The sequence below is a fragment of the Rattus norvegicus genome, chromosome 18, assembly GCF_021556685.1.
Source record: "Rattus norvegicus strain SHRSP/BbbUtx chromosome 18, alternate assembly SHRSP_T2T, whole genome shotgun sequence".
Lineage (NCBI taxonomy): Eukaryota > Metazoa > Chordata > Mammalia > Rodentia > Muridae > Rattus > Rattus norvegicus.
Genome location: NC_141551.1, coordinates 46525883 through 46542698, shown reverse-complemented (window position 1 = coordinate 46542698; position 16816 = coordinate 46525883). Strand labels below are relative to the sequence as shown.

The 16816-nt window shown below is 37.0% G+C and overlaps 1 protein-coding gene across 13 annotated transcripts in view; it reads right to left on the bottom strand.

Moving 5' to 3' along the window:
* Nucleotides 1-16816, bottom strand: part of Prr16 (proline rich 16) — a 192162-nt gene that overhangs the window by 90626 nt on the left and 84720 nt on the right. For 5 of the 13 annotated variants that reach the window (XM_087593104.1, XM_087593102.1, XM_087593105.1 and 2 more), the window contains one exon: nucleotides 13287-13490. In XM_087593104.1, coding sequence (XP_087449230.1) covers nucleotides 13287-13304 — 18 coding nt within the window. In that variant the 5' untranslated portion in view covers nucleotides 13305-13490. 13 annotated transcript variants of the gene reach the window in all.

Genomic DNA, 16816 nt, shown 5'->3' with positions numbered 1-16816 from the left:
GTGCTTACATGTTGCTGACAGGGGACTGTGCTAGTGGAGATTTGTCTCTACAACCTCTCAGTTCTAGAAGCCATGTTAGGCTTCCTATGTGTATAGATATGTGGTCATTCTCAGATTTCTGATGGGGTTGAAGACTAGTTATAGTTTCATAGCTATCAGGCTGTTTAACTCTGGAAATACATATTTTATTGGATAGTTATCAGATAGTATACAAGCTAATCAATATATAATATAGATTTTTAAGCCTTTCTTAAGCTGGAATGGATAACTAAATGTTCTGTTTAACTGATATAGTAATAAAATAAATAGTAAAAAATAGTAAACTGATATAGTAATAAAATAAAATAAAAACTGATGTAGAATGGTAATGATCGTACTCAATTTATATGTAAGTGAAAAGGCCATTTAACTGGACAAAAAGGGGTAAATGTTGTGGTTTGCCCTGGAGTTATCTGTATTTTGATGCTAATTCCACTACCCTAAGGACAGCTGCCTAGGCAGGTGACTTCAACAGAACCTTCTCCTCATTGAATTTGTAAAATACAGATGAGGGGCAGGTACAGAAGAGAAGGAGGTCTGTCATTGGAGGAGAAGGAAGGATGGGCAGGAGAGAAGTTTGAAGGAGGAGGAGGAGACTGGAACAGAAAGGAAGAAGAGACTGGAGGGAGAGGGCGAGAAGCCATGGCAGGTGACATTAAGATTCTGCTCTGTGTATTTACAGGTTGTTATTAATGTTCTTAAGGGATGAATGGTACTGGGCTTTGTATGTTTAGGTGGGCAATTATGTCTTATCAATTGAAAAAAAACATTTTGACTCTAAAAGAAAATTAAGAATGTTTTCTACATTTTAAATTGCTAGAAGAAATGACTAGAAATTTTACCAGTCAAAAAACAACAATCTTTTAAGGAGATTTTTCAGAAGTTATGCTGGATTTAAACCTTATACGGTACATATATGACTATCAATTAATATATACAATGTAAGTTTTTGTGAACAATAGATATTTACAAATAAAATAAAATTAAAATTAAAATCCCGTATTTTGTTATTTCTTTATAAAATAAGTAAATGAAGCTGTGGTGGGAGACACACAATACATAAAAGTTCATAGTTACTTTACACATGAGAATTGAAGAACTATATAAGTACAAAACAATTATAACCATTTTAGTAGCATAGCTTAGGGGAATTTTTCTTATCTTTGTGACACTGAGTTGCTTAGAGAGAAATATAGTAACATATCCATATTTTCCAGATTCAATAAGACCTTGTTTTCATAAGTGTTTTCATAAGTATGTGAGATCGGGTTATGGGAAACTTACAGCACAGTGGAGTGGATGTTGTGCATTGATTTACTTTGATGGATAAATAAAAAATGAACACAGACAGAAGGACACTCCTAAATCCAGGAGACAAAAGAAAGGCCATTTGCTGAAATGTGTGTCTCAGGTTAACATTTTATTGTTCTGGTAAGCTTTGACCTCTAGCTGATACATGTACAGGATACATGGGCATGATACAAGTCCATCTTTCCAGCTCTCTGTTCCTGAGTCAGTCTTAGGAAACAGGACTCCAATAAGACCTGCTTACTTATGCACATATTGGGTTAAAGATGCAAAATAATCCTTTTCAAGAGAGGCCCCTTGATTTTTAAATAACAAAATAGTACATATTTCAAAGTTGTTAAGCCCAACCTAAACATAGTGTTTAGATTGAACTTTCATGCATTAGAATTACAAATAAATATTTAAAAGGTACCTGGTACCTGCTATTTGTGATATGAAATAAGGTGCTGGGGGCATGGCAAAGGATAAAGCAAAAAAATGAAAATGAAGACAGAAGGAAATCCCTCAAGGAAGAAAGCGTAAGTGTTATGCTAAGAAATAAATCTGACTAAGCAAGTTGATTTAAAAGTCTCACATTACCTAATAAAATGTTTCCAGTAAGTCCTTAATAAGAAAAATGATTTTAAATATTTATTTTAGTCATGATTTTTACATTAATAATTTTCTGTTTTTAAGATAAAAATGGAAGAATGTGTTAGTGGTATGGCTAAAGCTCCTTGCAGGGTGAAAACCAGACTGCCAAAGAACACTGTGTAAAACTGGACTTCTTCCTAAGACTCCGGCAGGGCTTTTTTATTTAAAAACCTCGTCTTCTCTCAAAGAAGAGCTAGTGTAAGCAAATGTTTTAGCTGCAGATTGTCTTCCTCAATTTCCCTTAATTTTTCTAAATTTCAACCATCAATATTTGTTACTGTATTCATGCATACCCAGAAAGACACAGAGCGTTTGCATTTGCAAAGTGAAGTCAGCCATGAAACTAGCAGGTAGCTCAAGAAACAGATTGTGAGCAAAACTCTAGGGGTCCCTATAGGTCTCACTGTTTTCAGAAGTATTACCAGGCTTCTTACAGACGGCAAGATGCCTTGGAATACACCTAGAAGTACAACTTAATGTATGCATTATTTTTGTTCATCGACGTGTTTTAAATTTTATCTAAAGTAATTTACCTTTCATGACTGACTTATTTTGCTTGATAAGCATATGAAATGTTAAGATTACTGTCTAATGAAGCATCGGGTTTGTTCCTTTGCTAGGAAATATTTCATTTGTCATACTCCACCTGTACTATTGCTCTGGGTTACTCCCAGTTTTGGACTCTTTTAAGTCATCCTTCTGTAAGTGATCATTTGCACACTGCTGTATAACTATTTCCTCCAAATTAAAATGTTTACAAAAGGAAGAGGGAAGGTTCATAAGACAAGGAAGCTAATGAAATTTACAAGGCTTGAGAAACTGTGGTTCTTACAAGGTTCACTAGGACCCTCCTAAAGTTGTACAACAAACAATTAGTAACGGAACAGAAACCCTGAGCAAGCTGCCTGCTGATTGGCCAGGGATTCAGCTCTATAGACGAGCTTTCAGGAGTCCTTGCCCATACTTACCTGGCTTTGAGATGCCTTTAAATTACCCATGCTCCCTCTTAGTAACTGCTACAAGTTCACTGGTCCCGCAAGTTACACGGGAGGAATTGCTCATTCTTCTCACATTAGTGCTCTGTCTGGGCGAGCAGAGGAGTGTTCACATTTCTCCATGAATACTTAAGCAACAGACTGATGACATAAAGAACATGTACCAGTATCACCCAGAGGTAGGGTCAGTGTATGCATTATTCGTGCTTCAGTGGATGCTAAAACATGCTTTTCCAGGGACCTAAAAGTTTACATTTTCACCGACAGTATACAGTAGTTCTAATTGCTCCCCTCCCTTACTAACCCATGCCATCTTCTTTCCTGTCATAATCATTCTGGCAAATGTGGAGAAATACTGGAAAAACGAGGTGTGGTGACTCAATGACTATAATTCCAACGGTTCTAAAACGGAAGCAGAAAGCTAATGAGAGTTAAAAGCCACCACATGCCTGACCTACATAGTGGATTTCAAACCAGCTCGGGAAAATTGAGGCAATTCGGAAATCAGAAAGAAGAAGGAAATAAGAGAATGGAAAGAAAAAGAAATATATGAAGTAATTTAAGTTTTATTTGTGTACCTCTCTGACTAACAAACTTGAGCAGCCTCTTGCATTTGTGGCCATCTGGATGTCCTCTGTCACAACATGACCATTCCTACCATTTGTACACTTGGAATGGTTTGTCTTTATCAGCTGGCGTCATCACTAACATTTAAGCTGTCGTATTCCCGAAAGAAGCCCTTTCTCAAATATCCTCCTGTCGCATGCCTCTCTCCTTGTACCTTGTTCTACCATTTTTTTTCATTAAGCACTAATTCAACTCCATCTAGCCCAGTTTATTAAAGCTTTTCCAGTACAGTTACAGCTTACTAATCATCTTCAAAATTAGATTTTAAAATTAAAAAGTCATGAAAATGTTCTATTTTTCTAACATTTATAGTTTTACCTTTCACTTTCGGAACTATAATCATGTTAATATTATTTTATAACCATCTAAAGACTTAACTTTTGCTATTTCTGGTCTATGTCCACTTGATATGGCTAATTACTAACCAGTATAGTTAATGTACAAATGTAAAATGAAAATATTAAAGCTACTTCTGCTCTTTTAAAAAATACAAGATAGGGTTGGGGATTTAGCTCAGTGGTAGAGCGCTTGCCTAGCAAGCACAAGGCCCTGGGTTCGGTCCCCAGCTCCAATAAAAGAAAAAAGAAAAAAAAATACAAGATAATTTCAATTCCTACAAATTAACAGCTTATTCCAATTATTTTTCCAATTGTATAACTTCATTGCTAATGTAAAAACAAAAAGTTTGAAATCACTTAGTATCTACCACAAATTATATGTTTGTATGCATATTATATACATAAAATATAAGATATATATACAAACTTCTTTTTAAGATTCTCAAATTGTTTTCTCAATGGAATGATTTTAAAATAATCTCATAGTACAGGATTATTTCTTTATAAAATATTTAATAATAGTAAACTATTAGTATTGAATACATATATAATTCAAAATAACTATGTATATAAATTACATTGATTTAAAAAGCTAAGTGTCATATATTCATAGAATAAGATTTTTAATTAATTTATTTATTCTTATGTATATGTGTGTTTGGTTTGTTTATATGTCTGTGCACTCCATGCATGTTTGGTGTCACAGGGGCTAGATGGTAGTGTCACACTCCCTGAAACTGGAGCTAGAGATGATTGTGAACTGCCACGTAGGTGCTGAGAATCCCCCAGATCCCCAGGAAGAGCAAATAGCAGTTGTAACCACCAAATCATATCTTTTGGACCATAAGTATATTCTTTTTTAAGGGTGAGAGTTGATAAGAATAGCAATCTTTTACCACAACAGTTGCCTCAATATGTAAGAACAGTTACATCTAGTGAAGAATACTTTGTTAATTAAAGTATTTCTACTTACAGGCTTTAATTCTTGCCCTGGGATTATCTGATGAATGTTCTTTATCTCCTTTAAGCTTTGCTAGTTTTAGCTTAAAAACAAATAATTTAAAAAAAACTAACAACTACACAAGTAAATGTTCTTTTAAGAAAACTCCTACAAAATTTTTATTTTCTAATCAAAAATATGTTGCCCTTCATTTTATATAAAAGACAGTCAGAAACCATTTTTTTTGCAGGGCCCTGAAAGGCGACTACTGAATCACACCTCTATTCTATCACCATCTGAGCAAGAACCTTCAAAGAAAGTCCAAATAATATTTCAACTAGATTTCAGAGACATCACAAAATGATATGACGTTTTATGCACTCAAAAGTATGTTTGTTTCTGATCTTATTTCTCAAAATAAGTCAATGGCAGGTAAGTTCTTACAAACTTTACTGCACTAAAACACAGTGAACCCTAACTCGGAAGGAGAAGGGCTGATACTCAAAGTCCCCAGTGTGTAGACTCTGCCAGGCCTCCACATTGACTCTTAACAATGATCTATGGAACATTAGACCATTGCACAACCACACAATGCCTCAATGCCGTGTGAGGTAAAACTGAGTGAAAGTGGTTCTTACTTCAGTTTGTAGAAAGTGTGCTGGGATAGTTTATGTTTTGGGATTTTCATCTCCATCACTGTCCCTCTAGTTACCCATGTAGCATATCCAGGCATGGTTCTCAGGTACTCTATCTGCCAGCTGAGTATCCTTTTTATTCACTCTGCTCTTTATAATGTTCTACTGAATCAGTCCAAGAAAAGTCTGAGACCTTTCACCACAAACTCAGCTGCTCAAATGCAAATGCCTTCACAACCAAGGCAGAAAATATTCAGACAACAGATAATTATGCAAGCTGTGGCCATTTGAGAAACATAAGTCCAAAAGCGTTCAAATTCACCTGTTCCTAATAGACTTGACATAGTGAGTTATTCATTTGGGTAGTATTAGCATACTAGTAAGAGAGCGCTTCCATCCAAGAGTTTAATTTGAAGTGAGGAAGCCTTCTGTATTAGGAAGACAAGCAGAAATACATTCAATATTCAAAAACAATTCCTGTCAATATTTTTTAATTCACAGGCATTCACTTTAGCAGATGTACGTAAGCAGATGTAGTGAAAGAAAACATTCTATGTCCCCTCTAGTTGGAGAGGAAGCCAGGACAGAAGAGTGACATTTCACTTTCGCAGACTGCAGGCATACTGGAAAATATACCATGCACTTTTTACATACCAGCTCTGCTCATATGCTCTTCACATTTGTGAACATGTCCCATAGGCTATCTTTTTCAATCTGATTGAAACAAAGCTGCGCCTATAAAAGTCATTGGGTTCCAGTCCACAAATGACTACTCCATTTTCAGTTTTTACCTAGCAATCAACAGAGCACACCAATTAGACCATGCCCACTCCTTCAGATATTTCACCGGGCTGCTGGACACTATGTTCCTCTTCTTCTACTTCAAGACCTACTTCTTCTTAGTTCTCTTTATTAGTTCCTTCTCACTGCTATAACCGTTAGCATTTGAACTTCTCAGAGGCTCAGTAATTATACTCCTCCCCTCATCCCTAAGTGAAATCCATCTAGTCTAATTAACGAAAAGAGTATCTATAAATAAACAGCTCTCTGTTCAGACTACATTCTTGAACTTTTCTTCATATATCCCACAGGCTACATAGATGTCTGCTTGGGAATCTAAAATGCAACACAGATTTATACGATCGAAATATAACTTCTGATTTTCCTTTCTACAATGTTCCCACCCAGAAAAATCACAAAGCTGTTTCTCTGCTCAGAAAAAAATCACAGCACCACTTATTTTTGTTTTTCGAACAAATGCCAATTTAATAAACCACATCAATGAGATATTTATTAAATTCTTTGAGCATTTAAATACTTATATTTAAACTTATATTCAAGCAAATAACAAATAGTTACTTATAGTGATGAAGTCCACCAACACGAAAGAACAGTGAGTGTCCAAGAAGATGAAAACAATAATCACTTAACTTTGATTATTAAGCATTGGACTGAGCTGTTATACTTCACCTTAAATATGTGAAATTCTTATGTGTCAGAAAAATATAAATAATATGCTATTAAAATAGACATATTACAAGCTTCCCTGAGCAGCCCGCTATTCCAGGGAGATCTCTGTTCTCTTGCTGCCTCTCTGCCCACCTTCATCAGACCTGATGCTCCTGAACCATACAGAACTACATACGGCCCAAGGAAACTGATCAGACGCCTGCCACACAAGGACCATAGAGGTTCACTCCCCCTCCTAATACCTACTACAACAAGAACAGATCAAAAAAAAAAAAATCCAGATGGCTAAAGGCCCTCGAAAGAACATAATCGGCTAAAACTAGGGCAATATGATACCACCAATGCACAGTAACCCCACAACAACAAATCCTGGATATCCTAACACAACAGAAACAAAAGAGAGTATTCTTAAATCTGATCTTATAAAGATGGTAGAGGCCTTTAAAGAGGAAGTGAATAAATCCCTTAAGGACCTACAGGAAAATACTATTAAACAAGTAAATAAAATAAATAAGACTGTGCAAGACCTGAAAGTGGAAATATATATGCAATAAAGAAATACAAAATGAGGAAATCCTGAAGATAGAAAACCTAGAGAACAGGAACAACAGTAGCAAGAATCACCAATAAAATGCAGACGATGGAAGAGAGAATCTCAGGCATTGAGGACACGATAGAAGAAATTTATACATCAGTTAAAAAATATTAAATCCAAAAAAATCCTGACCTGAAACATCCAGGAAATCCAGAATACCATGAAAAGACCTAACCTAAGAATTATAGGAATAGAAAAAAATGAAGAGTCCCAGCTTCAAGGTCCAGAAAATATTCTCAACAAAATCTAGCAGGAAACATCACCAACCTAAAGAAAGAGACAACTGTAAGCATACAAGAAGCTTATAGAATACCTATTGGACTGGATAAGAAAAGCAAATCCTCCCAGCATATAATAATCAAAACACAAACTACAACTAGCAGTTGACTCAAACAGATGCATACACCCACAGCCAAACAGTGGATGGAGCTTGGGGACTGTTACGGAAGAATAAGAGGAAGGATTGTGGTCCCTAGGGAATAGCAACTCCACTGGAAGACCAACAAAGTCAACTAACCTGGACCCTTGCAGCTCTCAGAGTCTGAACCATCAACCCAAGATCATGCATGGGCTGAACCTAGGCCTCCCTCCACATATGTAGCAGTTGTGTAGCTTGGTCTTCATGTGGGCTCTGTAAAACTGGAATGGGGGCTATTTCAAAGGCTGGTCATTATACGTGGAATATGTTCGTCTAGCTGGGCTGCCTAGTCTGGTCTAAGTGGGACATGAAGTGCCTGGCCTAGCTTTGCAGAGGCTTGAAGTGCCAGTGGGGGCCCAACACATTCAGAGGAGAAGGGGATGGGGCAATGGGGGAAGGATTGTGGGAAGGGTTGACCAAGAGGGGGGCAGTGAGTAGGATATAAAGTGAATATATAAAAATAAATACATATTAAAAAATAACCATATCTATATGTCACTCTCACAAATGTCTTCTTCTAAACACAAAAGACCATAAATATGATACATTTGGATGTCATTATTGTTTACGTTGCTCACTACATCTTATAATCTTCTTTCTCAGAGAACCTGAATCATGATAGAGTTTTCTTTAGTCTGCCAATTTTCATCTATTTCTAACATGCATATTCTTAAAGTATAAGAAATGAAAGAAAATGGCATGTTGTTGCTACATGGATATCCTACAGATTTAAAAAATAACAAAATGCATTAAAATACTCTGCAATTATGTAAAACACTGTAATTTTATTTCGTCTAAACTAAAAACTAGAAGCATTAAAATGGGAAAAAATAAATGCATTGGATAGTGTCAAAGTGAAAAACAAGTGACTTCACCAACGATAACAACATACATAAAAGCAACCCAAACTGTGAGTTAGGAGCTATTCCCAAATAGCATGTATATTGCTGTACATACAAACTATGCATGTTGCAGAATTCATTACCCCATCTGTGTGAACAAATAACCTATGAAAAATGGTTTTCCTTCCACACTTCAGAAAAGATTTTAGTAACACTATATTGTACATAATATATATTACTCCATGTATTAAAAGAGTAGGAAAGAGGGTGGGACAAGAGAGATGAAAGGGAAGAGAGACAGACTGAAGACTCTCTGATATCTGAGTAGACTCTGCAATTATATAAATAAATGGACCATGAAAGAAGCAAGATATGCCAAGCTTTTATGTCCAGGTCTTAAGACACTGCTCAGAATCACTCAGATCCATTGTGAACATGTTTTTGCTGTCATAATGTTTGGTAAATTATCTAAACACCATGATGGATAAACCATATGGGAGGCCATGGGACGACATGGAAGAAAAGAAGGACTCAGCGAGGCCTAGCCTGCTTCAGGTTCCTAAAAGTATTTAGGCAAAGTTGATTTAGATATTCCAGACATGTCACCTTCAAACAGCTTTAGTTAAATGCTCATGAAACAGAAATGTCTGTAAGAGAGCTCTCCCCATGTCCTTTCAATACACAGTACAATTCTTCATAGAGTAGCTATTATAAATAGCACTCTTTGTAGTACTTTTTCCAATAAAGTAGATAATCAGATTGTGGTGATTGAACGAGATGTCTCCTAGAGTCTTGGCTATTTGAACACTTAGGCCACGCTTGGTAGAGTTGTTTGGGAATATCTAGAGGGTGTGCCCTTGCTATCACATGGGGTTGGCTTTGAGATTAAAAGACCTTAGGTAATTCCAGTTTCCCGTCTCTGCTTTATGCTTGCAGTTCAAGGTGTGTGCTTTCTGGTTTTGCCACCATGAATTCTACCTATTGCTGTACTCTTTCAGCCATTATGGATACTAAGCTGCTAAAACTGGAAGTGAAATCAACACTTCTTTCTATAAGCTGCCCTGATCATGAGGTTCTGTCACAGCGACAGAAAAGAAACAATTCTAGACATCACCTTCTCTTAATGTATGGTCCCACCTGGTTTTAGCTGAGTTTAAAGCAAATTAAGTAAGCTCTGATCCCCTTGATTCCACTCCTCAATTCTTCTCTTCAAAGTACCCCGCTGCTAATCTGTTAAAATGCTATTAGTCTCTGATCTCAACCTTGCAGTACATTTTTATCTCATTATGTTACTAGCTGGATCCTTAAAAGATAACCTTGTATGATGTCAGCCTTCTCTAGTGTTCTGGTCCTTCCAACCTTACACATCCCCAAATCTATATACTTTCTTGTTTTTTTGTTAAAAATCAAATGTGGAAGAAAAACAACAATGACGACAAGAATAAGAACAACAAGAAACAATAACAATAATAAAAACCTGAAAAAAGAACCAGAAAAACAAAGAGGCAAAGAAGAATATAGACACTGAGAGAGACCCACACATTGACAAACAAAGAAATCCCACAAAAGCACGAAATCAGAAACCATAGTATTAAAACAAAAAGATAAGAAAAGAAAAAAAAAGAAAAGAAAACCTCTAAAAATACCTTTGAGTTCATTTTGTGTTGGCCACATGTTAGACATGGGGCCTATGCTTATATCCTTTGTATATCCAGGGAGATTCTGTTGGAGAAAACTAACGTTTTTCATTAGTGAGTAGTTTCAATTGGAGACAGTTTCTAGGTTACAGATTGGGACTTGTCCGCACCTCTCCTCTGGTATCCAATCTGGCCCAGCCCTGCCATGCTCTATGCATGCTGCCCCAGCCTTTGTGAGTTCAGATGTAACCTGGCCCTATTGTGTTTAAAGGCCTTGTTATTTAGGTGCCCTCCATCTCCCTTATTCCTATAATCCTTATGCCTCCTCTTCCACAAGGTTCCTTGAGCCATAGTGGGAGGAACCTAATGGAGAGAATAGTGGCTGCCTTTTCAGTTTGTCCTTTTATTCCCTATTGGAATTTGAGAGTTTCCCATCATAATCCTACTCTATCTCCATTCTAAGCACTTTAGGAAGCTATAGGATTAGAAGTGTGTGACAAAAGATATTCCCATAAATTCTATCTTCTCTGTCCACAGCTGCTGATCAGAGGTATACAGGCAATCCTCTTAGAAGTATATGTCTAAACTTCTGAGAGAAAGAGGTTTATTTTAATAACAGAAAGATGTTCTTTCTTTGTTGTTGATAATGAACAGTATGAATTACAACCTAAGGTCCTAATAAACCACACTACAGTAAATCCAGCTCTTACTGCTGGGATGTTTTTATGAGATAGGATCTCATGGTATGGTAGGTAGGCTTCAAACATCAGCTTGAGTCTGCTGTCCATGAATTTCTTAGGTAAGCATCACCACAACAGATGTGCTTGAAAACTTAAACTGTTGTGATTCCATACTCCACACCAGTACTTTTTTTCACATGAAATTCCGATTACTTGTCTCAAAGCAGGCACACCTCCACCCTAGTTTAATCTCTAATCGACGTCTTTATATTTGCTGTTATTCACAAGCAGATCATCTTATTTCCAAACACCAGCCTGACATCTCTTACTTTCTGTCAAACCTGACCACATTGTATTTTTCTCATGATGATACAGCTATGCTTTTGTGCTGTTCCTTGTGGAGTAATGTTCTGCTTGTATCACTCTTTGGAGACTTCTGTTTCACTGGATAATTTCTCATATCTTATAGTCTGCTTGTCCTCTTTGTAAAATTTGTAGGCTTTCAGAAATCATAAATTTTATTTTTTTATTTCTTCCAAGGCAATAAATAATTATTAAGTAAACACACTGTGTCCATGCTTACTCCAAGGGGCAGGAGAATTTCAAATTCCAGCTTCTGTGTCTCACACAGAAAAGTCCATGTTGCATACAAAACCCTTATGTTCCTGTCACCATTAAAACTAAACTAGCTGTCCTAGTGAGGGTATCTCCCCAGAGCACTCGTCCAGATATTCTCACAATGTGACAATCATTGTGTGAATCTACACAGGCATATAAATCGCTAGAGTAGAAAATAAATTATTTTAAAACTAAATCTCACTGATGATTATGGAACACATAATTTATTTTTGAAAAGTGTTTCCTGAATGGCCCAGTACAATGGCAGGTGACTGTAATTTTGGCCTCTGGCTACTCCCAGACTGAGCAAGGGGAAGGGGAAATTTGAAGCCAGCCTGGACAGCTTGGTGAAGCACTGCCTCAAGAACTGTATGTATAAGTATGCAACAGAAAGGCTTCATTTAATAGACAAAATGTTTATAAACATTTATTGACTGAAAAGTAAACAAATAACCCTTGGAAACAGATTGTGGTGGGAGCAAGAGGTAAGAGGAGAACTTATGACTAAGTGGGTGATCCTCCTACAACCAAGGATAAGTCTCTGCTATCTGAGACATCGAATGGGAATTACACCTTACAGAGATAGTCTGATAGTCTATCACATCTCCAAAGAGCTCGCAACAACAGCATACCAAAAATATCTTGACAGCTTTCCTAAAATGTACTGAATTTATTTTGCAAAATTCCTTCTCAGATGGTGGGCTCTGACAAGGTAATTTCATCTACCAGAGAGTTAATGTCAGCTACGGAGCAACTAAGTCGAATTTAAGGAAATATATTTCCTGTTTGATATAATTTGTCATTACGAATGTGTAATCCTCCACTTTGCATTATCTTTTCACTACATGTAATAAGAATGTGGTAGAGAAGAAACACCAAAATATTGAGCAATGTTTTCTACTTGAAGGTGTTTTTCTTTGATTAGGTGGTGGGGAATGGGAGGAAACTGAGGATGAAGAGTCGAGTCTTCATGTGGTGTTGATATCCTGCCATAACATATCATTTTTCCAAATTCCTTTCTTTTGCCATCTCTCTGGAATGCTGTTTCCCACAAATACCTTCATCACAGACAGTCACAGAAAGTCTATCCCTTGCTCCATATCATACTTAATCCTCACCAGCCTCCCAGCCGTGTTTACCTATGAAGATTCTAATGTACATATATTTCTTGGGTTCTGTTTCAGCCCTGTTTGTTGATCCATGATGTCTCTGGTGGAGCACTGAGATGTAGACTTCACAAAAGCAAAAACAAAGCAGCCTAGGAAGAGCACATCTTGGTATTTCCAGTCCCCGCTATTGCTGCACACTGCCTGCTTATGTGCCTCAGGTTTTCTGGGCTTTACAGACCTTAGATGATGAAGTCTACGCAGAGAAGGAACTGCATCCCAGTGCATTTCATAGTCATCTGTTCATCTCACTGAGGCAATCAATTAACAACTGAAACAGCAGAGTGTCAACATTTATCCATTTAATTGTATTTAAACTCCCATCATAAACTATTGAAAATGTACCTTCTGTTGAAGTCTCATTCATGGAGATGGAGATGGCTGAGGGAGTTGGAGTGGGGAACGAAGTGGATATTGACGAATATGACCTTGCACCAAAGTGATTGGTAGATTGTCCGTTACAAACGGCTGATCCATAAAGGTGGTAATATCTATTTCTGAAATCCTGGCCTCTGTGAACTCAATTCCAGGTGAGCATTCTCATTCAACCTGTAGAGTTCCATGACAGGCAAGAAGGCAAAATGAAGAATCCTGTCAAGGTCCACTCCCCTGGGCAATAAATCCTGAGAGGTTAGTAAGCTGCCAGGACTCTAGGCAAGTAACCTATGCACAGGTCCTAAAGACAAAAGCACGCATCCAGCCACACAGATAGGGTATGCATTTTTTTCATCCAAGTTTTCCAAACTGAATGTTAATAGGTCTGCAAGTATCACTTCAGCATCAAAAGGTTAGTGTGAAATACTGGACAAGAGTTTTAGTCTTCTCTATCCATTTATACGCTATGACAACTGTGAAAGAATAACACAGCATGCCTGCCTAACAAAAAAGGCCAAAAAATAAAAAAAAAATGAGTGACCGTATATGTTGAATCTGTACAGGAAGTGAATATGCCTTAAAATGAAAAAAAAAGTTGAGAAAAATTCAAGAGCATGTAGGAAAATAACTCTTTTTGTTTTGTCAACTTAAGAACACTATAACAAAGATGAGTGAACCCTGAAATACAATACCACCGGCTAGGTTGGGATGAAGTACTTCTTCGATTGAATTCCTAGAGAATCCCATCTAGACTACAGGAAACCTTTGGCAGTCATTATTGCCCAGGAGAAGGAAGGCAGGATTGTTGACAGGGAAAAGTTGCAACACAAAGTTCATTCCCTTTCGAAACTTTGAAATTCTAAAGCAAATGCTGGACCCACTGTCTTAAATGAATCAGTGTAAAGATAAAAAAAAACATAGCTGTTCTCTTTCTTATGGCATGCGTGTTATTTACGAATGTGTACAGGTGTGTGCAAGCACCCTCATGTGCAAAGCCTTACATAGAAGTCAGAGGCACACATCAGGTGTCTGCCTCTATTGCTTCCCACACTATTTTACGAGATGGAGTTTTTCACAAAACCTGGAACTCTGTGTTACTTCCAAGCTGGTTGTCACTAAGCCTCTGGGTCACCCATCTCCGATTCCTGACACTGCTCTGTAATAGGTAATTGCTTGCACAACTGATACCAATGCAGACTGAGGGCCTCCTGTGTCTACAGACAACAATGGATCTACTGCTCTCTGCCCAATGCTCTTCCCGCTCTTGTTTTTTCATATATTTATATAACCATATCATAAATCAGTGTCAAAAAAATTTTCATTCATGAATTATACTCTTATTTCAAAGTTACTGTTAAAGAATATAAGACCAAAAAATTCCAAAATTTTCTTTAAAATAAACACCAACATAATATATAAAAATCAGGAAAATGAGGCAATCAAATGTTTTTATAAGAGTTAAATCGCTGGGGTGAGTGATAGGGGATACATGCTTGTCAGCCTTACTATGCTCTCAAATAATAGAATTTTCTGTGATCCATGGGCGATGTGCAAGTCAACCTTGTCAAAATTCAGGGGGGAGGGGAACCATTTGAAGTAAACTGAAATGTCAAAATACTGTAAAATAAAACCATGCATGATATAATTCTAAGTTTAATTGGAAGTATCATAAGCCTAATGCTCAAAACAATGAAGTAGAATGAGGTTTTTAGCAGGATTGGGCTTTGACAAGATAAGTGCTAGGTCTTGGAATATGTGGTAGAATTAATAAAGCAATTTTATAGGAAAGGGTCTACCTTTCTTGCATCAGAGAATGCTTGAAATTATAGGAACAAGTTTTACTTGCTACATGAAAGAAAGATTGTCTAGAAATCTCCCAGCCAGCACGTGTTAGAGACGGTTCTAAGGCAGTGGCTCTCAACCAGTGGGTTGAAATCCATCAGGGGGCCACATCCTGCATATCACAAATTTCCATTACAATTCATAACAGTAGGAAAATTATAGTTATGAAGTAGCAATGAAATAATTACATGGTTGGGGGGATGTCAACAGAACATGAAGAGCTGTTTTAAAGGGTCACAGCATTAAGGAGTTTAAAAACCACTGCTAAAGACTCTCCCAGTTTTCTCCTCCAAGTCTTATTTTTTAGACTCTGTGTGTGTGTGTGTGTGTGTGTGTGTGTGTGTGTGATGTACATGTACATGTATAAAAACATTATGTTTAACTTAGTGTAAAACAGACTAATTTAACCAATGACAATACTTTAATTCAAGTATTTCATTTTCCCATATTGCACTTTAATCAGTTGGAAATAACTATGGTAGAACCAGTCTTCTTGACATTATTATATCTGCATTTTTCTCCATTTTTATGCAAGGTTAAACATTTGAACTATTTTAAAATCTGTTTTCCAAACACAAAACAGGCCATCTAATCTCAGTGGGATGAATAATTATAGTAGTTCCCCCACTTTATAAGCAAGGTAACCTAGGCTTCTTACATTAAAAGATTTTCTTTCTCTAATTCCTCCAAAGGGGATCCTGTTCTCAGTTCAACGAAATTAGAGAAAAGACTGAAGGAGCTGAAGGGGCTTGCAACCCCTTAAGAACAACAATGCCAACCAACCAGAGCTCCCAGGGACTAAACCACTACCCAAAGATTTTACATGGACTGACCCAGCGCTCCAACCTGCATATGTAGCAGAGGATGGCCTTGTTGGGCACCAGTGGAAGGAGAAGCTCTTGGTCCGGCCAAGACTGGACCTCCAGTATCAGGGAATGTTGGGGAAGGGGAAGTGTGGGTGGTTAGGGAGGAAAATAACCCTTATAGAAAAAGGGAAGGGAGATAGGATGGGGGGCTTATGTCTGGGAAACTGGGAAAGGGAATAACATTTGAAATATAAATAAAAAATCCCATAAAAGAAAAAAAGCTTTTCTTGTTCTACTTAACTTTTGACAGATCATACATGGAGTCCTTGAGTACCTCAACACAAGGCGAAAACACATGTGTTCATAGAGCCTCGACTACTCAAAAACTATTCTCATCCATCATGTCTTCTACAGGTCAAACATTTCATTTACTAATGTGGAGAGAACTACTTATTAGGGAGAATTAATTTTAAGTTGAATTAAAAATGTAAATATATTTATTTTCTTTTACTTGAGTAGTTACATAATGTGGATAGGAAACTTTATCCAGAGACTTGTGCTCGTGAACACTTAGACATCAGCAGATGGGGTACTGGAGGTTATCGAACCTGTAGGCATGAACTCTTGCCTGATGGCTGGCCTGATGTATTAGGTCCTCGAGTTGCATCTATACACCTCAATATATGTATGTTCTCTAGATATTCATTCATATATTAATCTGTGAATGTATATGAGATTGTGTCTACATTATCATCCACTCCTTATATTTTATTTAACGTACATGGATAGGAAATGAATTATATTTTGTCCCCTTTCCAAATGACTTCAAATTGTCACTACTGACACAATTAG